Source organism: Periophthalmus magnuspinnatus, chromosome 24 (assembly GCF_009829125.3).
Source record: "Periophthalmus magnuspinnatus isolate fPerMag1 chromosome 24, fPerMag1.2.pri, whole genome shotgun sequence".
Taxonomy (NCBI): domain Eukaryota; kingdom Metazoa; phylum Chordata; class Actinopteri; order Gobiiformes; family Gobiidae; genus Periophthalmus; species Periophthalmus magnuspinnatus.
In genome coordinates, this window is record NC_047149.1 from 17,417,660 (window position 1) to 17,443,685 (window position 26,026).

Genomic DNA, 26,026 nt, shown 5'->3' on the forward strand with positions numbered 1-26,026 from the left:
TCCTGCGCTGTTCCACTGGCGATTCACACCAACCGCCTTCCCGTTCACAACATGTTTTTCCTGCGCGTTTCTGCCGCTCTCGGTGAAATGGAAGCACGCTGGTCAAATAGTCACAGCTGTGCAGAAGTAACCCTGTCCTGGCCAATGGAACATGGAAAAAAACACACACATTTACATTGACCTGTTCTGACGTGGTCTTTCTTTCCCGTATACGTTTCTTAGCTCAATGTAAATGTACAATTATGTGACGCAACACAGTTTGAAGGAGCCTTTGTGGAAGAGTGGAAAGTTGGGATCGGAGATGTTTAGGCAGTCAGTTCTCATCAATAGGAATGTTTATGTATAATTAACCTTTTACTGGTAGTGTGGAAATTCAGATCTCTAGACTCCCGCTCATGGCCCATAGTCATCTTAATTGGCCCCATCATTTAGATAATAAGTAAGTAAACTCTATTTGTGTAGCACTTTTCACAGATAAAAATCACAAAGCGCTTTTACATAGAGCAGGTAGACCAAAATACAACAACTATAAAATAAGATAAAAATAAAATAAGACTCGGTCAACTAAAAGCTTTTTTTGAAGAAAAAAAAAAAGTAACGTCCTCGTCTGTCATCAGAACTGGAATTACTTTTATCCATCCCCAAGGGCACATTATTTTCCTTACAGACATGAAGCCAACCAGCAGAAAAAACACTGAAAAAAAGTTAAGAAAACTAAAATGAAATATCAGTATCACAGTAAAAATACAATGCATCCATCCATTTTCTTACATTTTTCCGGTGTTGGGTCAGGGAGGGACTATGTCTCTCAGCTGGCCTGGGAATGCCTTGGTGTCCCACGGGAGGAGCTGGAGGACTTGTCTGGGGGTGAGGGAAGTCTGGGAGTCCCTGCTTAAACTGCTGTCCTCGTGACTCAAAATATAATCCCATAAATATTTTTTCATCAGCTACGCCCCCATTCTCGCACTCACTAACATAGAGCTTGGGGATATGACAATAAAAATGAAACTGCAGTCTTATCCTTGTGACAATATGCTATTTCGGACACATTCTGGCATCCGTTCCTCTTATTGGTCAGCCTCCATAGTGCTCTGAGTGACAGGTGGATTTAATCAAACACAGTGAAGTGTGGACTCCCAGAAACAGCAGACAACTTACATTTTAAAGCCAATATAAAGACTACACACAAGTCATGATAAAATAGAAATCGTGCTATATTTTTTTAGCTTATAGACCACCCTTACACCGTCATGTTCTCTTCTTCCTCTTGCCCTTTAGTCCTGCATAACCCTTCCTCTTCAAACCATATAAACCTGAATGCATTTAACTTTATCTATATGATCTAACATGAGCTGTCCCTGTAATGAACCAAGAACCAATGACAAGCACATTGTTTCACCTCACAATGCAAATATGTTAAAAGCAGTTGGCTTCAAGTCCTTTAAAAACTATATAATTGATACCACAGAAAAGACATTGAATAATAATGTTAAGTTGTAATGCAGTAATGTCTAACAATGAAATTCCCCAAAAGTGAAAAATAAAGTCATTTTCCTGGACTAATATGGAGAAAACACAACATAAGGATTGGGATAGTTGTGTACATTGGCCAGCACTGAAACAGACTGGAATGACCTCACCTCCAAAAACTGTAGAGCAGAACTCCAGAGTCTCCGAGCGTGAAACACTCACACAATTACAATATTTCCACAAATTAAAAACATATTCCCAAACATATCATTTCAATTAAAACCAGCCTCATTTTGGCGGAGTCACCTTTCCAAGACCTCTGTTCCATGTTTATCCAATGGGAACCCCCCGATGTTTTTTCTGTAAGGGTTAGGCAGTACAAATTTCCCTTTCCTCTGGGTTTATCAGAAAATTAGCTTCATCGCTTTTTGTTCTCATTATGGCAAGTCAGCACTCTCATTGTAACAGCCTTTGTAAGTGCTTTGAATAGTGAAGTTAAAACGTTGTCAGACATTAAATAAAGAATCCAATTTGTCTGCTAACTTTTCAGAGTATTTATCTGATGTACGTGGTACTTTTTAAAAATGTATTCCCAGATGTGTGAGAAAGAGGTAGCGAAAGCAGTGGAAGAACAGACTGATGTAGAGCTAAAGATGTTTTCTTGTCTTTTTGTTCACAATACTGATGAAGAACAGGTACATAGGCCTTTTTAGCAATATTAAACATGTAGAAATGGACTTTAGGGCTTTAGGATTATAGATGTAGTGGTTTAACTGACTTCCAAATAGCTGAAAAATAAAGCAAAAGAGGCTGTAATGCACTACACGATACAGTTGTGATGTGATTTTGATGTGGAATGAATGAAAAGGTGAATGAAAGAAGCACAAACATATGTATTTATAGCGAGTACAGCTTTTGTTCTTTCTTCCTGTATATTTCCGTTTTATAATCCATGCTTCTGTAACAGTGTAACCTTGGCTCTGCTCTGCTCTGCCTCCTCCTCCACCGCTGCCTCCCACAGACCGTCTCTAAACTGGGCACAGCTCACATCCAAAACAGCCTGGGCTTCACGATATGTGACAAGCGTGATGTGCCATACCTGTGTTGTTAAATGCGACTGTAAATTTGAATGAAATGAGGTAGATCTTAGAGTGGGCGGTACAGTGCGCTATTTTGACGTTAGCACAATCAATATACACTGTTTATGTAACTTTTCTCGTGGAGAGTGTTGCTTTTTTGTCTGCGATGTTGTACTGGAAGGCTTTAAACATATCTATCTTCAGGGAGACTCGCAGGTAACATCACCAGGCCAAGTTATAGGTCGTATCTGTGGAGATTCGAGCAAGCTTACAGTAGAAAAATAGATGTTTTCAAGGTATTTTTAGCAATCAAAACATAATAATAAATGCAACATAGATCATTTCAATGCTGTACTGCAGAAAATTCTTAGCCAGGATGACTAAAACCAGACTAAAGTAGAGCTAAATTAGGATTCATCTGTATAACTGTAGTCGTGATGAAATATTTTGTGTACCGCTGCTTAAATCACTCCCTTGTCTCACATTCAGAGACACTTTGACTTTCACTGCTACTGCTTCACATCACAGTCACCATCAACAATGGTTCAGCTGAGTTCATCAAAGCTGTCAAAGCTGTGAAATACTGTATGTGCTCCTGGTAACTGCAGATCCTGTCTATCAAAACAGGTACAAGTAAGTCTAGAAACGCAAATTATTTCCGTCAACTGTGATAATGAGCTGTATGAGTTTTTAAAAGCATTTCAAACTAGTGGGTGGGCGATACTGACAAAAATGAATATCTTGTTTTGTCCTTAGCTCCATAGCAATATTGAAACGATATGTAACAGTGGAACAGTAATGCGCTGAAATGTGCCTGTAAATGTTTTGGTTGGGATTCAAGTCAAACATAAAACTTGAATCGACCATAAAATTAACCAAATAGTCTATACACTATAGTCTGGTGTATCTGTCAAACAAGCGTATACTCAATAGTCTTATCTTGAAAACAACAATTGCAATATGTTAAATTTTTTCGATCTCCCATCTCTAAATGAGGATATTCCTTACTTACTATTTTGACCCTCTATGGCTTCCGTAGTCTTGAGTAAAAGTGTTTCTAACCCTGATTCGTCCGACATCTATTTCTATTATTTTTCCAGCCCACCTACACTGGTCGTTTCTCACATTGACTTGTGTATTCTCTGCCTCTTCTGTCTGGTCTCAGCTGTGTCGCTAAAAAAAAAGAAAAGGAAAATACAAATGAGTGACAGGCCAGGCTAAATGAAAATAAAACACGTCTTCAAAATGAGCAGTCGGCACTTTGAGTCCTTGGACAATCTAACAGACAGTGACAGCTTTCAGACCCAGAGAATCAGTCTACAAACTCATTTATCCATCTTCCTCTGTTTGAAGGAGAGTGAGCGTTTGTCACTATTTCTCTGTTTAACTTTGCTATACTTAGCTGAGCACTGGCAAAACTGCATGAGCTCACCTCTCTGGTTGTTGGTTCAATTCCCTTCATAAGCTTTTGTATACTGCTGTTGTGTCCTTGCCTCTATTGTTTGTGAAGTGGATGTGTGAGTGTGGCTGTGTTATTGCTCTGTTTTGCTCTATGTATTCATTACCTTTGCCTAGTTTTCCTAGAGTAGAGCTTTGGAGTAAAGCTTTATCAAGTTGTTACTATAGTTTGCTAACTGATTTTGACATTTGTAGGCTACCATAGTTTTGTTTGCTTATCTATTTAATTTGCAATATGATGATTTTTGACTCTACATTTGAAAACATCTGCAAGTTTAGGATTTCATAATTAGTATCGTACTGCGCAAAATCAAAAACATATTTCTAAAAAAGCAAACTGACCTAAATAGTTGAAATGTATTTTCTTGATTCCTGGCGGTGGAGCACATGGATTTTATTTCTGAAAACACCAGTCCTTACTGCAGTCCCGCTGAGCTCTTCCTGGTTTTAACCACAGCCCCCTGCTGCCGGCCGCAGGCTGCCGCTCCACCACTCACTTTACTGCCTTGCTCAAGGGCACTGTAAAAGGAACATGCTTCTACTGTAGTAGTATTGTGTTGGTCTCACACTGTCTTCCAAACATGCACTTTAAACAAACAAACAAAAAATCCTCCATATGTTTATTTTTTTTACTTAACTATATTCAAATCATGAGTTAGTTTTGTCGTGTTCTGCTCCTGGTTTAGGCCTGTTATAGACTGACTTTGTTTCTGCTCTGATAAAGTCCTTATTTGTTGGGCTGGTTTCACAGCTAAAAGTTACAATAGTTCTGTGCAGTTTGTGTAGTGCCTATTGGAGTCCAAGAAAAATAGCTGGTGAGATGAGATGCTGTAGAAACATCTGCGTATGCTCTTTTTTTATAAAGGGATTTGAAATGCAAAATTCAGATTCAGCTTTTTTCCATTAAAGGAACAAAATGTTGTATTTGGTCTCAAGATCGAGTAGTCCCAGGTTATAGCAGCTAGTTAAACCGATGAGGTGAAGGAACGGTCTATTGTGGCCAGATAGGAGTCTTGCCAGCTGGCTTCATATTACCCATACACACTTCTTTGTTTATGTCCAATCCACTGTTAACAATGGGCCCGCTTCAAGTTTCTGCGCTGTCCACGGAGTGTGCTGCTACTTTGGGTGGTCAGACCGGGCCTAAATTATTCAAACATGTTACTAATGCTTTCCACTCAGTGATTAACCACTTTATATTTTGCCATAACAGAGCATGGAGTGAGAGAAAGAGGAGGGTAGTTGGCAACTGCGTGGAATTGGCTCCATTTTGGACCAACCTGGACCATAACGACGCAGATCTTTATTGAGAACAGTAGTTTGGTTTACGGGAATCTATCCATCTTCTGGTCAAACATGTTAACCATACTCACTCAAATGTTTAATGGCTTTTTAAAACATTGAGTGCAGTTTTTGTGAGTTTGAAGTCATGCCAATCCATTATACACTTTGTTAAAAAGGTTAATGGTCAAATAGTTCCATAGCATCATGTTTGCACCAATTTTAAAACTAATGCTCCAAGTGGCTTTAGTGCACACAGCTGGGCAAAGAAAGGTAGCATTTGAAAGTGGGACCCACATTTTATTTCTAGCAGTATTTGACAAATAAGGGCAAGAGCAGGGTAGAAGCAGGGCGGGAGCAGGGCAGGAGCAGGGCAGGAGCAGGGCAGGAGCAGGGCAGGAGCAGGGCAGGAGCAGGGCAGGAGCAGGGCAAGAGCAGGGTAGAAGCAGGGCAGAACAGAGTCAGAAGCAGGAGCAGGGAGCCGTGGAAGTAACAGAAAACATTTTATCAGCTGCTCAGAGCCAAACACAACTCAGGGCCAACTCTGACACCAGCAGCACTTTGCACACAAAAACACACTCTCTTCAGCTACAGTTTACAAGGCATGTTTCTCACTGAAGAAAAGCAACGTGGTTAGATTTTGGTCATCTTTTGGACTTAGCATGTGAAAGTAAGTTGCCAAACAATTTAAATTTTAACTTTTTTTTCCTGTTGATACTAAACTAGCATAGTGATCGATATTAAAAGTGCAAAGTAACTTTGCTAGTGGAGGGCCTGTTTCCTGCTTATCTTCATATTACTTTGCCTTGATTGTTCCACACTATGGCATTACATTTTATCTCTTTATCATGGACGCTTTATCTCCATGGAGACTGTTAGGTAATGCCACCAGACCAAGTTTCAGGACAGATCTGTGGAGAGGAGAGAGAACTCACAATAAGAATGTTTTTGAAGGTATTATTTAGCAATTAAAACATTGAATACATACAGGATAGATAATAGATAATAATAATAGATAATATAGTTTAATGTTATCATGTTGGACTTTCCAGTCAAAGCAACATCTCCATGGAGACAAGCAGGTGGCAACCTCTGGAGCCACTGGAAAAGTTACTTAGTGCAGTATAAAGTGGAATAGTGTATGTGGTATTTTGAGCCCCCTTTTAACAGTTAATGTTCATATGAGTTTAAGGAAGTATGTTTACTATACCAAAATAGTAATAAAGTCGTTCATTTTCTTATTTGTCTTTTTTACTTTCTGTTTTATTCTTTGAAATCCATTACTGTCCACTTGCAGCAGTGTGACAGACACACTATCAGAAATGGGCAGAAATAGCCCCATGTTTGTTTTGGTCCTGGAGGAATGTGCAGCTCGAGTGTCGGTCTGAGGCACCCCAGTGAGCTCATGAAGGACTGGCTTCCACTGCAGACGTCTGGGCTGTGCTTATCAACAAATATCTATGTAACCCACAGGGAAAGGACAATAGGGAAGGATATGAAGGCAACTAATAACGACTACTGTGTCAACTATTGCATCAGCTACTGCTAAAATTAAGTAAAATGCAACTTAAATATGCAAATAAGAAGATTTTAGATACAAAATTCTAGCGCATTTTACTCTGTTTTCAACTATAAGGTCACAAGCTAATGTAATCTCATCCAAAGTAAGTTTAAAAAGTTAAATAGATGAAAACATTTCCTTATATAAACATTTTTCAGTTTACCTGTAATGTTTCACAGTATGGCATTAAACTTTTCAAACTCCATATGGACAAGCAGATGATGCCACGAGGTCAAGTTACAGGTTAGATCTGTGGAAATGTAAGCCTGCTCACTGTGAGAATTCATGTTTTTCAGAGTATAAATGAATGAAATGAATAAATGCAATATATGTTTAATGCTATACTGTGGAAGATTGCAGGCAAAGCAATAACATCCTCATAGAGACAAGCAGATGGCAGACCTCCCTGCTAGAAAAGTTACATAGTCCATCTTTACATGAAAATAAGTCTCAAGACACTATATCTATTGTCATATTGTCTACCAAGTTTACTTACATGTTGATTAGTTGTTGCACCGTAAAAGTTATATTTGTGCTAACATGTGCAGTAGACATGTATTGCACTCAGCTGCTGTCATAACAAACAGAAAGTTTACGTTTAGTGCAAGATTTAAACATCATAAATAGTTTATCCACTACACTACATAACTATAGTTTAAAACAACATAGTCAGTGCACTTTTAAACTGAAGGCTTGCGTTGCATATTTTTTGTCATGGTCAGCTGCAGTGTGTTGAATGCTCCTTGTTACAGAATGGTATAGGTGCTTATCTTGTGGTTGTCTGAGTTTTAACTGTGGACTAAATATATAACATAGGGTTTCCTTGCATCCTAGAAAACCCAGACATTTAGATGGTAGCTCTCCACACCAGATAATTGTCACCACTGTCCCAGTTTGGAGAAGTGGCAGGAGATACAATTTTAGCTCTAAGTGTAGATTTTACCATGCCCATGTTAGGTACAAGTTACGTTGGATATGGCCTTCTATGGTGTGGTTAGCTTTCTGAGTGTTTGTCTACTTCTTACATAGTTTCTTGTTTACTTTAATATTTTGATGGGGATGAAGGAGGCCTGTAGTGCATATCTGCTATTATTTCTGTAAAATACACTAAATTATTTATCACTTAGTTTGCGCAAAGTCTTGTATTAAACTGATGAAAGTATATTTTTAAGATCAACCTATCGTCCACACTTTTTAAGCCCCATTCTGTTATTTAGTGTTAACATAAAAAGGTCATTGAAAAAGTAAGAGATTGAAATTTGACATTGATTTTTGAAAATACAGTTACATGTTTTTATGTAAGTACCTTAATCTTTACTATTTTTAAGAAACGTGTATCTGCCCCCTCCTCAAATGTGCTAACCCCACCCCTCACACAAATCCCGCCCCCCACAAGTTCACATACAGCCCTGAGCCGTGTCTCTCTCAGGAAATAGAGCAGGCATATAAATACTGCTTTATGTAAGTCATTGACCATAACACAGTCTCCCACTCAGTGCTATGCAGACCTGCTGTTACAAAACAAACGCCAACCAGTTTAAAGGTGGATTGCGTAAAATCTTGTAGTAAATAGAACAAATTGCCCAAACATTCTAGTTCTTCTCTAAACCATTTAAACAATCAATCTTTTATTCCAACATCAAACTCCAAATGACTTTCAAGCATAATGCAGTTCAAGTTGTTGTCGTTATTAGAAGCGAGCTCGAGAAACTGGTTCTATGAGCATGGTAAAGCTGTGCAGAGCATAATTGAACTGATGGGAAGTGAAGAGCCCGTTAGTGACTGGGGCCCCTAACCATGACGGAGGAATGCGCAAGTGTCTTCCAAAAATGGATAGTTTATTATATTTTTTAAAATGATTTAATTGCACGTGCACTGCAGCAGATATTCCTCTTAGTTTCAATGGGAGACAGAAAAAGATCATGGCTAATTGCTATGTAAGCCTAAAGCCTGAGAGTTAAACACTATGGAGGCTCTGCAGAGGCTGAAAAACTCTAATAATAAAAGAGATAAGACACATGGAGCGGAAGCAGAACTTAGCTGTAAATTAGATAGCCCAAGCTACAAGCAGGTATAAATTGTAGCCTAAAACCTGTGAAGAGGCCTTAGGTAAATTGTGAATTATATTGTTTTCTCTTTTATATCATGATAAAACTATTTGACTATATCACCCGGTCCTATTCGCTATTGTGTTTGTGCCTCTGTATCTAACCATTACCTCAACATCACATAATTAAAAGTCTTCCTCTAGGCCTTCTGGTTCCTGGCAGCTCTAATCTCCGCATCCTTCCTCTTATATTCACTCTCCCTCCTCTGTACCTGTCCAAACCATCTCCCTGTGGACAACGTCTTCAATTCTGTAGATTTGTTCTAGTGACAAATATAATCTTGAAATAAAAATACTAACTATAATATCCATTGCTATTTGTATAGATTTACAACAGCACATTTAAAGGTTCACTTTGTAACTTTTCTGGTCTTGGGCCTGCTCTCATGGAGATGCGATGACTCAGAAATACCTTGTTAAACATGGTTCATTATGTGAGCAAGGTCACTTCTCCACAGATCAGATTTTTAACTTGGCCCGTGGCGTTATCTGCTTGTCTCCATGGAGATAGCAAAGTTTAAGGCCATTTTCTAGAATATTTCAGACAAAGCAACGCAATAAGATCACCATGGAGCCCCCCCACCAGAAAAGGTACATAGTGCACCTTTAGTAATAATTTCCAGCCTTATCTTTCTATCAAACGTTCCTGTGCTTGGCCTGCTTTGTATCAGATGTGGGGTTGAAATGGGCCAAAGTTAATTTCCCTGCTGTGAAGAATGCAGCATGTTTTGCTGTGAGGCTATTTTTAGCTCTCACGTTGGGCCCCGAGATGTCACCGGGTCCTGCTTAACCGTGTTGCAATGGGTTTGTGTGAGCTACGCAGAGCTATTTTTACAAAGTGCAATGAGGAAACACTCGGGATAAATGTGCACTCTCAGCAGCTGCGTAGTGTTATCTGGTTGGCCTCTTCCTCTCCCAGGTGTTCTGTGGTCCTGGAGACGTTACACTGTGGAAACATACAAGAGTTTGTTAGCACTGCGGCACTAGCAGATGCCACCTCTGCAAAGTACTCTGCTTTGTTCACGTACTTCTTCCACAAATATGAGTTAGATTTAAAGGTACAGTATGTTACTTTTCTGGTGGAGAGTCCATCACCTGCTTGTCTCACGCGAATGTTTATGCTTTACCTGAAATGTTGTACAGTATGATATAAGCGTATCTTTCATCTTGGTCAAAATGCTTTTTGCCCATAACTTTGAATATGATGACTACAATACCTGAGTAGGATTTTAATCTTAGTATTAGTTGTAGTAATTCTGTGTGTATTGTTGAAGTGCTAGTAGTATTGAAGTATATTTTTAGGATTACTACATTTACATTTCACTACATCAGTTGACAATATAATTTGTAACCAATTGAAAACACATCCTTTGTCACTCAAAATATTTCCAAATTGTGTCACTAGTTGCAGTTTGCGGTAAAATAAGTATAAGTAGTAAGTAAAATAACCAATAGTATTTGGTTTTAGTAGATATAACTGTACTGTATTAGTAGCACTGCTATGGTAGAATTGGCAGCAGGAACATTTGTTCTTGTTCTTGAGTTTTCTTCACTACATACAGTACTTGACTTATTGCACCATTGCACATCCTGCCACATCTTAAATAACTTTTCAAGCCTGTACTTACAGCTACTCATATGTATGTCTTTCCTTTATGTTGCAATATACTATCTTGTTAAGAAAAAAAACAAAACAACAACAACCGCAGAGGAAGGAAGGCCGGGTGCGAGTTTAAACACAGATTCTTGCCTCTTGCTCTTCGCCTTGGCCTCCTCGCCCGCCTCCACACATTATGACTGGCGAACGTCACTTCCCCTGGTGCTATTTTTAAGCCTTTGTGTCTTTTTAGGAACAGCGTGGGTTTGCATTGCACCAGTGAGTCATTGAGTGAAGGGAAGGAGGGCGCGAGGAGGAAATGGGCAGAAAGCAGCACAGATGGAGAGAGAAATTACCCTGGATCTAATGGCATCTTATACCCCTTATACAGTCTTTGACAAGCTAAACAAAAGATGTATGCTGGCAAATTCATATGAAGTATAGTGTTGTGGAGGAGATCATATTGGAATGGTTCTCAAACTTTTCACACCATGTATCTCCAAAGATGTTATTTGGCTGGTTTTCAGTCATGGTTAAGTTACAAAAGCCGATTAAGTGCGCTACATAAAAATGTCACCATATACCATTTACATAAGGTTTTTAGAGCTTATAAACAGCTTTGGCAATCCTGTGGACTCATGTTGTCAGTGAACTTGTCTTTTGGAACCATAAGAATTTGTCATAACATTCTTGTCCAGTTTGCTTGGGTTTTTGCTATGCTGTAATGCTATGCTATAATAGTTTTGTTGCTGTGTTTTCCTTGTAGATTGCCTGTTGGACAAGGTGAATGACTTCTGAATCTACCAAACGTGGATCTACTTGCACTTTTACTCAAAAAAGGTTAGGATTTTAGACATATTTGTTGTAACATGATTTAACCCAATGACTAAAATTGTCCCATTTCTTCCTTTCATAGATCATTTGGCTTTGGCTTTGCAACAACTGGAGAAATTATCATGTTTACAATATCAGAATCAGAGCGCTACAATGCTAATGTTGCCATTTGATGTTCCTGTGTTTTTGCTTACTCATATTTTGGTCCAGTGCAGCAATGGACCAGAGCTGAACTTGGCTTTAGCCCCAAAACTTTGAGCTATGATGTTAATGAGCTTTGGGACTTTTTAACTGTCTAAATCTCCCCAACTTCCCCCCTTTTCAAACCTAAGAAAGAGCATTACACGATGGAAGCTCAGGAGTCAGCTTCCGGCGGCGGGCAGAAATGCCAAAGCAAAGATGCAATGAAGGACAGGGCAACTTTGCAAAGGAAGTGGGCATCAGAACCTACATCCACCAAACGAAGCACTTTTGCTGATCCAGAGGCTAAGAACAGAGAGAGCTTACCTTGTGGTGCTACCGGTGGATCTGTGCCACGACAGAAATACGGTATGATAGGAAATACTGGGAAAATGCTACCGGGACACTCCACAATTGGAAGTCAAGGGCAAGAATCGCAAGGACCATATGGGCAAGGATTTCCGAGGGGATATGCCTACCAGATGGGCCAGCAGTATCCACAACATCCAACAACAGAGCAGCGGTTCTTGTCCGGAGCCAAACCTCAGCCAGGACTCGAACCTCATGCTTGGCCCTTTGCCGGACAGCTCCCTTCAGACGAGTTATTTGGACATCCTGGGCATACGCAACCACATGCATCTGGGGCAGGACGCTTTCCAAGGCAAAAATCACCAAGTTTACCCAGTTCTTTCGGGCAGTATTCCCAATCGGATTCCTTGGAAGAGAGTCATGGCAAGAAAGACCAAAAGCCAAAAAAGCCCGGGAAGTATATATGTCACTATTGTGGACGAGCTTGCGCCAAACCAAGTGTGTTGAAAAAGCATATCCGGTCACACACAGGAGAACGACCCTACCCATGTGTGCCGTGTGGATTTTCCTTTAAAACTAAAAGCAACCTTTACAAACATCGCAAGTCCCACGCTCACGCCATTAAAGCAGGTCTGGTGCCGTTTTCTGAGTTGGCCGCAGCCCGAGCTGGAGAGTTGGACCAGGCATCTCCATCAGGGGAAGCAGAGGTGCACTCAGACGGAGAGCAGAGCACAGACACGGACGAGGAGGGGGTGGAAGGAGCCACAATGCTGATGGACAAAGGGAGTCCTGTACCACAGATATCCTTTGAGGCTGGAAAAAATGCAGGTAAACTTGAACAAAAAGGTTTTAAAGCAAAAATGCTAATGGTTGATATGTGATTTACTTGATACTACATTGATATCAATATGAATGTAGTTGTTTTCCCCCTTTATATACCTTTTATAATAATGATTTTATTAAATATAACCTGATAATTAAACCTGAATGTTTTCTGTAAAAATGTGCTCATCCATAATACATTTTAGTGCACATTTATTTTATTTTGATTTCATTTCATTAGTTTGGTCCCATAATGTCCAGCGTTTTTCCTGAGTTTATTGAAAATACACAAAATCATTGTCCATTTTGCCCATAGGTGGTGTGGAACCCGCCTATGCAGACTCAGCTGAAGAGTTATCCATGGGAGCGATGAAAGTGCCTATCCTGATCGTTCCCAAACCTGGAGCTGTCCCTTCTCCAGGAATGGAATGCCCCCCTTTCCAAGACATCAAAACCTCACACCACATGCTGGGTTCTCAAGCTGGAGGACGGGTGCACTCTCTGGATGACCCCACTGACATAAAAAGGTGTCTAGCCATGAGAATAAAAGATAAGAAAAGTCTAGATTCAGATCCCGCAACCCAATCGCTTAACCTCTTGAGCCCATGTAAAGGCAGTACGGACTCAGGGTACTTTTCCCGTTCTGAAAGTGCAGAACAGCAAATTAGCCCTCCAAATACGAATGTCAAAACTTATGAAGAGATTATGTTTGGTAGGACATGGTACTATCGCCCAAATTCTCGAACCAGACAGTCCATAACAGTAGGAATGGCTGGTGCAGACCCCAACACTCTAGCTAGCTTAAAGCAAAAAGGTGCTATTATGGACATGGTAAAGCTACACGAAGATATATGTTTTAGAAGTGATGTGGGTGTATCTGGAGACCCGAAGCAATATCTGCCTGGACCTTGTCAAAGCAGCACCGGACTCCTTGAACCTCCTTCTGAATCAAGTCACCTCACTAGAAGCAACTCAATGCCAACTCCATCACCACCAAACCTTAGCATCCCGCCTGGAATCCGAGGCAGCCACTCTGTTGATGAAATGATGCCTCCGGATGAGGTATTTTACCCATCTGCGCTTCGGATACTCAGAAGACAGAAGGCATTTGAGCATTCAGGCAACGAAGCTCATGTTGGAGAAGCAATGGGTGGCAAAATGGTTGGCTCGCAAGGTACGAAAGTTAGCATGTCTGATCTAGCGACAAGGAAACGCAGAAAGGTCATTAGTGTAGGCGATGAGGAGGATAGTCCAGGGCATTGCGATAGTAGCTGTAGTGGCTCAGTTGAAATGGCAGTAGATTATGAATTTAAAGGTAGTCTTGATGGCGCAAGAAGTACTCCAACAGGAAAAGGGTCTTTCCATAGCCAGTCTGACAGCTTTGATACATGTGCCAGTATGTGCTCTGAAGACATTGCACTTTTTAATGAGTTGGAAGGCCGTAAAGCAGCCGGGAATGTTATATCTGTCATCCAACATACCAATTCACTTAGCAGGCCAAATTCTTTTGAGAAATCAGAATCTTTTGAACAGCAAACATATCAGGATAGGCCCCCAATTACCCAGTGCTCGGAACAATCGGACAATGAAATTTATGAGGATGCTTTGAGTCCAGAATCAGTTTATTTTAGGACAGAAAGTATGGAGCAACAGGTGCAAAGTGATAGTGACCTAGCATCTCATTCGTCATCATCAGCAGCACCCTCTCCTGGACAGCCGTATCATATACCACACAAGCTAGTACGCCAACCTAACATCCAAGTTCCAGAAATCAGGGTGACAGAAGAGCCAGACAAGCCAGAGAAAGACTCAGAAATGCCTGCATTTAAGGAACCAGAAAAAACCCAACCCCATCAAGAGGAGTTTCAGTTGCCACAAAGGAGCGATACATTGTCGCAAATGCCGTCCGAGAAACTCCCACCCAAAAAGAAGAGGTTGAGGTTAGCAGATATGGAGCACTCATCAGGGGAGTCCAGTTTCGAGTCTACCTGTACCAGCCTGTCCAGGAGTCCAAGCCAAGAGAGCAACCTGTCCCACTCCTCATCATTCTCAATGTCGTTTGATAAAGAAGAAGCAATCAAGTCGATGTCGCCAACCAAACAGGTATGTTTACAAGATTCTCCACATCAACAAAATCCTGTAATCCTTATTTGTACCAGCATTACTTCCTGGTTCACAGCTAATAAAAACACTTTATAATTACATGCAGACAGCTGTCTCATTTTGACCTTTAGAGCTGCTTTTAAAATATATCTGCACTGGAACAAAGCCAATTTTACTTAATCACATGAAAAAATTAAGTACATCTCCTTTAAGTTTGTATTTTCTTCTTAACCAGGATGACTCAATGGCCAGTGGGCCTAAGCAGTCTGAGTTTCTGACAGTACCGGGCAGTGGTCATTCAAGCCACCACCAGCAAAGAGAGATGAGGAGGTCTTCTTCAGAGCAAGCCCCGTGCACTTTACCATCAGAGTTACCAGAAATGAGGAGCAAATCCTTTGATTATGGAAGTCTATCCTCTTCGCGACAGGGAGAGATATACTCCAGTGCCTCTGCCATGAAGGAGAGAAGAAGAGGATTTCTGGTCCGACAGGTATTTTAAAGAGTCTATAAAAACTGTTATGAGAACTTTATGAGATTTCTGACAACAAAATATTTTAAAAGCAAGTTAGTGTTGGTGGGAAATAAGCAATTGTGAAAAGTGCATCCACGGATAAATAAATGTGATAGTCCAAGTAGAGAACCTTGTGGGACTCCATAACAAACTGTAATTCAAACCTAAAGGACCTAATGTTTAGATACAACATGCATTATACCAAGTGACACTGTCAAATCTCAAATAGCTACAAAACAATATGAATTTTTCTTTGTCGTGTAAAAACTGAAAAGGCCTCACTTGTTTGTTTTTTTACCTGTGTGCTGGCAGGCTTCGCTGAGTGTCTATCCAGAGGCAGTAGCTCAGGAGTCTTCAAGTGAGATGGCAATCAAACAGGAAGAACATGGGTCTTGGTCAACCGCCCCTGGTGGTGATGTTATGAGGAGCAAGAGAGGTGGCAGTGGTAAGCTCTATGTCAAACCATTTTCTAATCTTCAAATGTGTTGTTTTTAAATAAGCTGATTTTTCTTGTACAAAGGTGTGGGCTCTCATCCTCACCAGCAGCATGCTCAGTACATACTCCAACAGAGCATCAGTGAAGACAGTCTGCAAGATGAACCTCTTCATGTCAGGTAATGCATAGTAAAAATCAAGTTTCCTTATTTTATGTACAAGGAATAGTTCAACAACAATTATTTTCTGACAAATACACTGAAAATACACTGCAGTCCTGGTTTTTATGCCATATTATTGTGTCCTTACAAATAAGTAAACAGTAAAAAAGTGAACAAAATTTTTTGAAACAAATACCCTTCCCTTTACTGTACAATCACTGCTTTATAGCTAATTAGTTCTTTTCTTTCTTATTCCTAGGCCCCAGCACTACCGCCTACAGACCCAGGGATCTTCATCAGAAGGAGAACATCAAGAGGTCATGAACAAGGAAATCATGCAACAATATCCAAGTGGCCCACCATTTATACCTTTCCCACAACAAGGTTTATACTGGAGCCAAGATGGCGGACAGATCCCTAGACATCAACTGGCCATTCAAGCACAACAACAACTTCAAAAACTCCACATCCGCTCTCCTGGACATCCCACCCACAAACATTCAATCCTCGATCAGCCGCCTCCAGATGCAAAAGCGGAAACTTCCCAAATGTATCCTGTGAGTTTTTCATCTCGTAGTTCACCACTATCTCAGCCTCACTATGTATCTAAGGCTAGCCAATCCACCTCCACCACCAGTTCAATGCTTTTGCAACAGATCCAACCAGTATTTGCGACACAAAATGCAAACCCACAAGCCTCTCTACCTGGTATGCTAGTTCCTGTTCGTATACACACCAATGTGCCATCTTTCGGTAGTGTTATGTACACCAGTGTTAGCCAGCTAGTACCTTCACAAGACAGTGGACAACTCATCAAAGTTACAGATAGCATACCTCCAAGCAAACCACCTTCAGGGGGAATTTTAGGCGGTATCAGCGGTACTGGATTCAACTTAGCGCACTTCCTGGGACAAACTGATCTTTCTGCAATAAGAAAGTCACCAAATTTAGCATGTCTTAACACGGGAATCCCACTATCGCTAACATCAGGGACAATTTCTACAACAGATGCATCTAGCTCAGCAGTTGGTGGGAAACGTATGCTATCACCAACCAGTTCTTTGGAGTTGTTCTTTCAAACCAAGCATCAAAAACGTGTCAAAGAAGAAAGAATGTATGGACAAATTGTCAAAGAGATGAGCGCTGTGGAGTTAAGCGGTGTGGAAACCAAAGCCAAACAATACAACCAATCACAATCAAGTGAAGAAGTTGATGAATCAGAAAGAATGTCCCAGTCTCCTCCTTTAAGTGATGTGCCTACCAAAATTTCCATTCCCGTTAGATCTTCTGCACCGCAACCTCCAGATTTGCCTCGAGCTGAAAGTTTTACTCCTCCTTTGCAAATTGTTACCGTTCGTTCACCAAAAACCAGCGGAAGAGATTCACCAGAAGACCTTGATATTGATGTTTCCAATCCTAGCCCACAATCAATGGCATCTAATGATGGAGAGGATAGCGATAGCCCCAAGAAATCCAATGCTAAATCCCCTGTTAGCGTTCTAGTCCAGCTTGCTGCTAACCAAAATATTGGACAATCTGGACAGACTTTGCAAGTGACAGATACAGCAGATGCCCAGCAGTTTTTCCAGTTCCCAAGCTTAAGAACTCTTAGCAAAGTTAGCTGGTGCTTTTTGAACTACACCAAACCAAACAGCAATCTGATTAGTGAACGTAACTCAGTCTATAGTTCTTGGTGTGTTAGTTCCTACAATCCCAACCCTCTGAATCTTAGCACGAAAGCAGCACTAGCTCTACTCCGGTCTAAACAAAAGAGATACGCAGACTGGATCTTCACCACTGCACCCCTGTCGCCTCCAAGCTCTGGGAAGCTGGTCTCGTCTATTGCCTGGAAGCTACGGTTTGATCAGGTAATTGTCCGGCTATTGAACAAAAACTGAAAATAACAATAGTACATAGATAATGAATGAGCGTAACATTATGATCCTGTTGAGTTTATAGTATGCACACCAGTATGTTTAGCTCACTTTGGTAAAAAATAAATAAATAAAAAAAATCTTTCAATTGGTATGCTTTTTCACCAATTTTGACACATTAGCCTACCTGTAAAACGTGCCATAATACAAAGTAATCTTTATGCCTTATGAATAGACCAAGACCATGCAATGAGCTACATTTTTATTTTAACAAACTGCTGCACTGTAGATTTATAAATATCATATTCTCATTATGATTATTTTTTCAATAAATATGATCTGCTTTCTGTTTGTCCAGTTGAAGCCAGAGTTGATGCCTGTTGATGTGAGTAAATTTGGGAAGAAGATGAAGGGAGTGGTTTCCTGGGACCGGTCCAAAGAAGATCAGGGAGAGAAGGAGGTGTCAGTCAAACCACCTGCCGTAGAGCCCACCCGAATCAAGATCTTTGAAGGAGGGTAAGTCACCAGCGCCTTATACATGCTTTAGTATATGTAAGATATGTACAGTGGGTCAATATAAGATGACATTTCCCTCCGCCCTTTGTGTATATCCTCTTCATATTCTTGCAGAATCATTAAAGGTGCACTACACCACTCTTATGGGAGAAGGGGGAGGGGGGGTTTACATCAACTGCTTGTCTCCATGGAGATGTTATTGCTTTGCCTAAAAAGTGAAATGCCATACCGTGGAACATTCCAGGCAAAGCAATAATATCCCCATGGAAAAGGCGTATTGGCAGAGTGCAAAAAATTCACAGTGAAACTAAAGTGTGTTTCAGCTGCAAGTAATGTTGAGTGACTTTACATGTCCAACAGTACAAAGCAGGTCAGATATAAATTTCAGTGTTTTCATGAGAAAAGATTATTGAATGGCATATGATAGCTGTTTTTGGACAAAACACAGGCTTTTCATCGTCTAGTCTGGAAAATGTTTCCCTGGGCATTTTGTAATTGGACAATATTGAACCTTTGTCGAAGATTCCAACAGAGAAAATCTGCTTAGTTTTCTATGGTTAGTTATGATATTTAATACTCAGACATGGACACAGTTAATGTGCATTTGGAGATAATAACAGACTTTAATTTGACATAAAATCCATAACAAACAGTCTCTTTGACCACCTTTGACCATCTTTTCATGTGGACAAAATCAATGCCCAGATATTTAAGTAATTTAAGTTTAAGTATTGATCCGTTTTCAAATGAGTATCTGGTATCAGTACATGAATAAAATCAGACAATAGAACTGATTAGTTAGAACCACTACAACACCAAATAACAATAGTAAATTAACTACTTTAAACATTGTTTGAAAGAGCGGTTTTATCATAATTAAGGCATTTTCCTTAGTATTGAAATCCAATGGACACAGACAGAAAGCTTATAAAACCATCTAGTAAAATAGAGTAAATCCAGTACGAGGTGCTTAAACCATGTTTAGTGGTTACATTTCTTGAGTATCAAAATGTTTATTGCAGAAGTCCAAGGATAAAGCAGACAGGGTAACATGCAAAGTCCAGCCACACATCCCATAAGCAGTTATTAGAAGCAGCAGACAGTGAAGTCATGCTCCCATAGGACGCAGTGGGAACTCTGGATCTAAGAGTGCAGACCTGAAGGGAAATCTATCAGACATATTTATGCACGTGACTTTTATGAAGGTGAATGTTATATGGAAGTACACATAACACTAGGGGTTGTAGAGCAGATTTTAAAATTATTCAAGTGTCAAATGAAGTGCAAGTGTATTCGGCCGGATAAAAGGAAAGAGTTAGGTTTATTGGCCTGGTGGTGTAACCTGCAGTTCTCCATGGAGATATATACATTTAACGCCTTACTGTGGAACATTGTCTCAGACCCTCCACCATAGATGTTGCATTGCCACCTTTAATTGTTCCAACACAATATGTGCAAATTTCTTTTTTGAATGCTTGTACATAAAAAGAGCTTGCTCCAAGTTCGCCATACCTCTTTGAGTCTATTTTACATTCTCACCTTGCACTGTGAAAAAGTACAATAAAACGCTAAAATAATCATAATTCATTTTCAGACCTGGCCGCAGCTGTGTAAACATCTGGAGTTGGAGGTGTTCCCCACTTCTTCAGAGGAGCAGACTGTAGTTTAGTTTTCATTCAGATCAATTTAAAAAATCTGATACTTGACCTCATAGCAGCAGACAGAACAGGAAATGGCACCAGCCCACCGTTTTGAAAGTTTTACCAAATGAATGAATGTCTGAAGGCATTCGTACTTTGTGGTTAGAGATATTTGAAATTTAACAGCAGTGGTGGTCCAAACACAGTCCAAGCATATTTCATCATCAGACATTAATGTTTTATAAAGATATGAACCAGAATTTATGTGTGGCATTCTTTGAGTCGTGGGTGGATGAAATGTTGGAAGATATTAAGTTATCTGTCACTAAGGAATGCTCATATGTAAAAAAGCAAGTCCTGGTTCAAGTTTAATGCAAGGCTTTTCTGATGAAAATATGGTCATTGTCTGACTACCTCCAGTCATAGAGTCACAGCAGTAATCAGACAGTGTGGGTGAAACGTCTTACCCAAGGAAACAACAATAGGACCCACTGCCAGCAGCTGAAATCATGCTTCTATTTCAGTTAAAGCAGCAATCATCTCTATAAATGGCAAATTAAATAACCACAATCCTACTCAAGACCAATTTTGAGCCCGAAAATATAATAAAAGCATATATTTGGAAGGACAAAACAATGTAATTTTCAACCCAAATTAAATTAAAATTTTTATCATAGTTCTGATATTGATCAAGATAATTCATAATCCATTCAGGAGTCACAATTTTGTCTTATTTCTATGATTTTTTTTCTTTCAGTTTACACTTGTTCAAATGAAGTTTTAATACTTGTTTAAGTATCACTCAGTATGTGGGTATACATTTTTTGATAACCTGACTTACAGTAATATGTATTGTGCCTTGTGAGTGAGTCCATAGCTGCTAACACGCTAATTTAATTTTGCAGGTACAAATCGAATGAGGACTATGTGTATGTTCGCGGGCGTGGTCGTGGGAAGTACATCTGTGAGGAGTGTGGGATCAGATGTAAAAAGCCCAGTATGTTAAAGAAACACATTCGCACTCACACTGATGTCCGGCCCTATGTCTGCAAGTACTGCAACTTTGCCTTCAAGACTAAAGGTAGGACACAAGTCGAACATATCCAATTGTACCAATGTGTCTGAACAGGCTAATTATACACCACTTTCCAAAGAAACATAAAAGAGGAACATCTGAGCTAAATAAACCAATTGTGTTTTATTGACTATGACAGAAATAGAACAGAGAAGCAAAGATAGTCAAAATATATCCATACTCTGTAAAACTCAAAGGGGAAATAAGGCTGTGCACATTTTAATCAAGATTTTTTTTTTTTTTCTAAACTATTAAACTAATATGATTAAAATAGCATTTGCCATTTGTTTTGTTTTAAAAGCAGTGATTTCAAGCATGACAATACACGCCGACTGTTGTAGTACTTTGAGGACTCGTTTTTATAATTATGCTTTTTTGATCAATATTGTATTCTCAAATGAAGATAATGTAAAATAACTGTCTTTACGTCATAGATGATCATTTTATACCAGAAAAAGGAAAAACTAAAACAACACTTCTAAGCAAAATGGCAAAATCTAAATCACCATTGTGTCCCTGGAAAAGACACCTTACCCTAATTAACCCCTTTAGTCAGATTAATACTGTTGGCTGTGACAGGAAGGGACATCTGACATCTGCTAAATGAAAATGTGACTGGTTCACCAATTGCCATGGTAACCCCAAGGACAAAAGGCTGCAGTCAAGCGTGATCAATCCCACATTGAAATGTGACGTCTGTAAATTGCCTTGTTGTGATTTGCCCTGGTGACAAAGCATGACATCACACACTTAACAGCTTCAAAATTATTTTAGTGCAATATGCTACTGAGTAATTACACCATATTTTCTCTCAATTAAAAACAACCGTGGCATCAGCGCCTTTGTCGTAGCTGTGTCAACACCACTGCTTCTCGTAACCCTGAAAAAACAAAGCTATTTTTATCATATTTTCTGTCTTTTGTAAGTGTAATACAATTGAGTGGCCTATATTTTGCCACCATGTATTCAGATCTGAATTAACTAATGAATAAAACATCCAAGTCTCTATGGTTGAAGTTCACCCTTTTTACACAGCAGACTGACCTACAATTTCTGATATTCAAGAAGACAATTTTCTGTATTCATCCCTGTTCATTTATAACTTTTAAATTTGGTTTTTAACTAAATCGCACTGGTTAGTTATCTCATTTGAAAGAAGGTCATATCATGGTTTGAATTATTTCATCCACTGCCTTGTTTTATATTTGGTCCAGAAGATAAGTTCCTGTTATTAAATGTGTTCAATTGTGGTTGTTTTTGTAGGAAATCTGACAAAGCACATGAAGTCAAAGGCCCACATGAAGAAGTGTCTGGAGCTCGGAGTGTCTATGTCGTCAGTGGAGGACACAGAGGCAGATGAAGGAGGTGAGAGACATGTTAAACATAATAAGAATAATGACTACATAGGGTTACACAGCATCAAAGTTTTCTTGCTTCTTGCTTGGTGGTGCCACTTGCGTGTCTCTATGGATATGGATAAGTTAAATGCCATACACTGGAACATTCTAGGCAAAGCTATAACAACCCCATGAAAACAAGCAGGTGGCATATCCTACGCTTGTTTTTTGTTCTGTTGGCGTACTTGAGATTTTAATCATCTGGAAAAACATATTAAATAATTGAGATATAAATTGCCAGTTCAATCATGTTTTACTAAAAGAATGTGCTGACTACTTTTGTTCCTATACTTACAAATACATTAAATTCAAGCAGCCATGTCCTCCTCCCTGAGCAAATACAATGTGTTCTCTTCTGTAATTCAGCCTAAACCGCATAAATGTAGTTCTGGTTCACAAACAGGTGCCCCTCTGTAAAGGCCGTAGTTACACAACATTTACCATCAGCCCTGTTCTACCCTCTGTTTTTAACTTTTACTCCTGACCCCCAGGTGAGAGCTGGCTCCTTGTTTAATTGAACCCAAAACCTCAGAGAATGGCTTTAGAGGAGAAAGCCTGAGTCACATAAGTAAATAAATGTGGTCAGATTAACGCTGTGTTAATGAAAAAAAGAAGGAAAAAAAAAAACAGTAGTTCAGTGTTAGTTTGGATTAAGACATGTTTTGATATGAATTTAGTCCTTATTTAGTTTTGGTTGTAGTTATTGTATTTAGGCCAAGTTAAGTCATATACCTAATTTTAGTTTAACTGTACCACTTTGTCAATGCCCAATCTTGTCTGATCTTTGAAGCTAAACAGGATAGGGCCTGTTTAGTACTTGGATGGGAGATAGCTGGGAATACCAGGTGCTGCAGTGGGATGCATACTGTTGGTGTGTCCTCAGGCAAGACACTTCACCCACCTTTTGAATATAGCTTACTACCACCAAGTTTCAAGTGAATGAATAATACAATGTAAAGTGGAAAGTTTGGATGTCTTGGAAGGTGCTATATAAATCCAATGCATTATTATTATTTGTTTACTTAACTGTTTAACTGATTAGTTGTGATTCAGTCCATAATCAAGGCCTGGTTTAGAACATCATTTACAGAATACATACATAATACTGAAGAAAATATAGAAAAAGTAAATAAGGAGGAGAGTGAAGCTTGCCTACTACATGGGGTTAACAATTGACACAAAAAAAGTTTTCTGTTTGACTGTTTGTCCAAAGAACAGCCTCATAAGTGCACTTTCAGCTTTGTTCCTGACGTGATATTTTTTACAACCAATCACAGACACTTTTACGGCTGTGTGTCTGAGAGGAGCGTTCTGATTGGTCCTCTGCCAACACTAATGCCGCTACTGTAAATGCATTTGGCTGCAGTCCCCTCAGTATAAAGCCTAAAGTGGATTTAACAGCTTTGGTTCATTGTGTTGGTGTTTTATTGGTGTGAAATGGTGGGAATGTGGTTTCAAGGGTGTTTTAGGTTAGCACTTAAATAATTAAACTTTTTTTTTTTTTTTACTTTTTATGTATAAGTTGTACCTCATTGCTGCTGCCATTACACGGTATTTTAACTGTGGTTCCCAAACTGTGGTACTAGAATTGTTGGTGGTGTATAAGAGTGCATGTCCTGATTCATTACCGCTTAAGTTGAGTTTGGTTTTGATTTGATAGTTTTTTTGTTGATCAGCATAATTTTACTTTTACTTTTTATTTTAGATAGGCTAAAATAATCACCAGACATCACAGAGCTACAACATACACAGTAGGCTAATCATCTAACTAGGAAAGCCTGCCACACTAGGGTCCCTCAGGGCTCCAAACAGCTTGCTCCAGTGGTAATTCAAGCCTAGTGATAGCCAGAGGACAAGTTTCCCTATAGGAACAATTCAATACACTTTATTGTTAACTGGGGATGAACCATTACTCACATTTTATTTGGCTCAATTCGATTCAAGTTTGTTTATATAGCACATTAAAAAACATCTTCAGCTGCTCAAAGTGCTTCAAATAAAAGTCAACATAAAAAACAAATATACAGATAATACGATACACAGGACAAGTACAATAAAGCATCAAGATATCCTGTCTAGCTAATATTAAATACCAGGGAGAAGTGGTGGATTTTCAGTCTAGTCTAGTTAAACTGCGTTAGAGTAGATGTAAATAGCCAATGATCGACAGCAAATCCTCGGTTACTTAAAGCATCTAGGTTGGAGTTCACATTTTGGATTAAGAAATTTGACTTTTTTTATGTTTAATGGCAATGATTGAAGTCAGTCATATTTGTTTCCAATAATAAATCATTAGGTTTTACTTGATCAATACAAGGAAGTAATGAAATTCATTTTGTTTTATCATCCAGCTATGATCTTAACTAAAGTTAGTTTTGTATTTTTGTCTTTCAGATGCAGTGGAGGATCGCTCAGGAAAACTCCAGTCCTCTCTTGAGCCGCACCAGTTCTCGGACGCCGACGACTCTGACGGTGAGGAGCTGGACGAAGACGAGGAGGACGAAGAGGACGACTATGACGGAGACTCCACCCCCAAAACCCGCTCGCGCTCCACCAGCCCCCAACCGTATGGCCTACCTGCTATGTCCATCACATCTGTGGCCCCTCAGCTCTCCCCACAATCCCCTCACCCCTCTGGCTCTCCGGACATCTTGGGAAACTCCTCCAAACCGCCTCCTTCTCTGTTCGGATACTTCACAACAGTCCCGAGTATTCAAATCACTCCGCAAGCTTCGCATTCTGTTGATTCAAAGGAGCAATTCCAGCGCGGGACGACTGGGAATAGACTCCTTGTTCCGCCATCTTTAGATGAGGAGTTGTCCATGTCATCTTCCGATCTTTGCACCCCGTCTCGCCTCTCTTCTCCGGGATTGGACCACTCCGGATGTCCCTCCCCCATCTCTCCATCCTCCTCCCCCTCGGCTCGTCGCTACCTCTCCCCGCACCGAGAGCTCTCGCCCAGGTCTGGACACCTATCTCCTCGCAGGGATGTTTCGCCATTACGCCACATAACAGGGACTTATAGGAGAGATTTGTCACCCCGAAGAGGTCATCTTTCTCTGCTGTCTCCGCTGTCCAGACCCACATCACCTGGAGGAAGCAGAGATTTTAAGAGGGATCTGTCCCCTAGAGGGCGCCACCGGGGGATGATTAGACCACTGTCCCCAAGAAGAGGGCTACAACATCAGCACCTCCTGCACCAAAGGTAAGGCTCAAATTGTTAATAATAAACATTTAGTATATATGAGTCCATGCATTAGTAGTTAAGTCTTCTTTGTATCAACTTTAGGAAATGGGTTGTGTTATTTTTGGTCCTGTAATTGCTTGTCATTACAGGGAATATAAGCTTTTCTTGCATTTCTCTGTCTATTGTAAAAACAAATGCCCTGGTCTGGTCTGTAACAGTTTAACTTAGCAAATGTTTTCTATTCAGTCTTTTATTCTAAATGTCACAACATATAGGCACTGACAATAACATGCAATGCGAAAAAGAAAGAACTGAAAACACACTTTAAATGGGCACTATGTAACTTTTCTGGTACCAGGTCAGTCACTTGGTGGTCTCCATAGAGATGCTTGGAATGTTCCACAACATGGCACGACATCTATCTTGCAC

At 39.9% G+C, this 26,026-nt stretch overlaps 1 protein-coding gene across 2 annotated transcripts in view; it reads left to right on the plus strand.

Annotated features, from left to right (window-relative positions):
• hivep2a (HIVEP zinc finger 2a) overlaps window positions 1-26,026 on the plus strand; it is a 75,748-nt gene that overhangs the window by 44,895 nt on the left and 4,827 nt on the right. For both annotated transcript variants that reach the window (XM_055232258.1, XM_033991480.2), the window contains 11 exons: window positions 11,320-11,393; window positions 11,470-12,704; window positions 13,015-14,801; window positions 15,037-15,291; window positions 15,625-15,757; window positions 15,833-15,926; window positions 16,168-17,776; window positions 18,141-18,298; window positions 20,844-21,019; window positions 22,277-22,378; window positions 24,805-25,615. In XM_055232258.1, coding sequence (XP_055088233.1) covers window positions 11,735-12,704; window positions 13,015-14,801; window positions 15,037-15,291; window positions 15,625-15,757; window positions 15,833-15,926; window positions 16,168-17,776; window positions 18,141-18,298; window positions 20,844-21,019; window positions 22,277-22,378; window positions 24,805-25,615 — 6,095 coding nt within the window. In that variant the 5' untranslated portion in view covers window positions 11,320-11,393; window positions 11,470-11,734. The remainder of the gene's footprint in view (window positions 1-11,319; window positions 11,394-11,469; window positions 12,705-13,014; window positions 14,802-15,036; window positions 15,292-15,624; window positions 15,758-15,832; window positions 15,927-16,167; window positions 17,777-18,140; window positions 18,299-20,843; window positions 21,020-22,276; window positions 22,379-24,804; window positions 25,616-26,026) is intronic.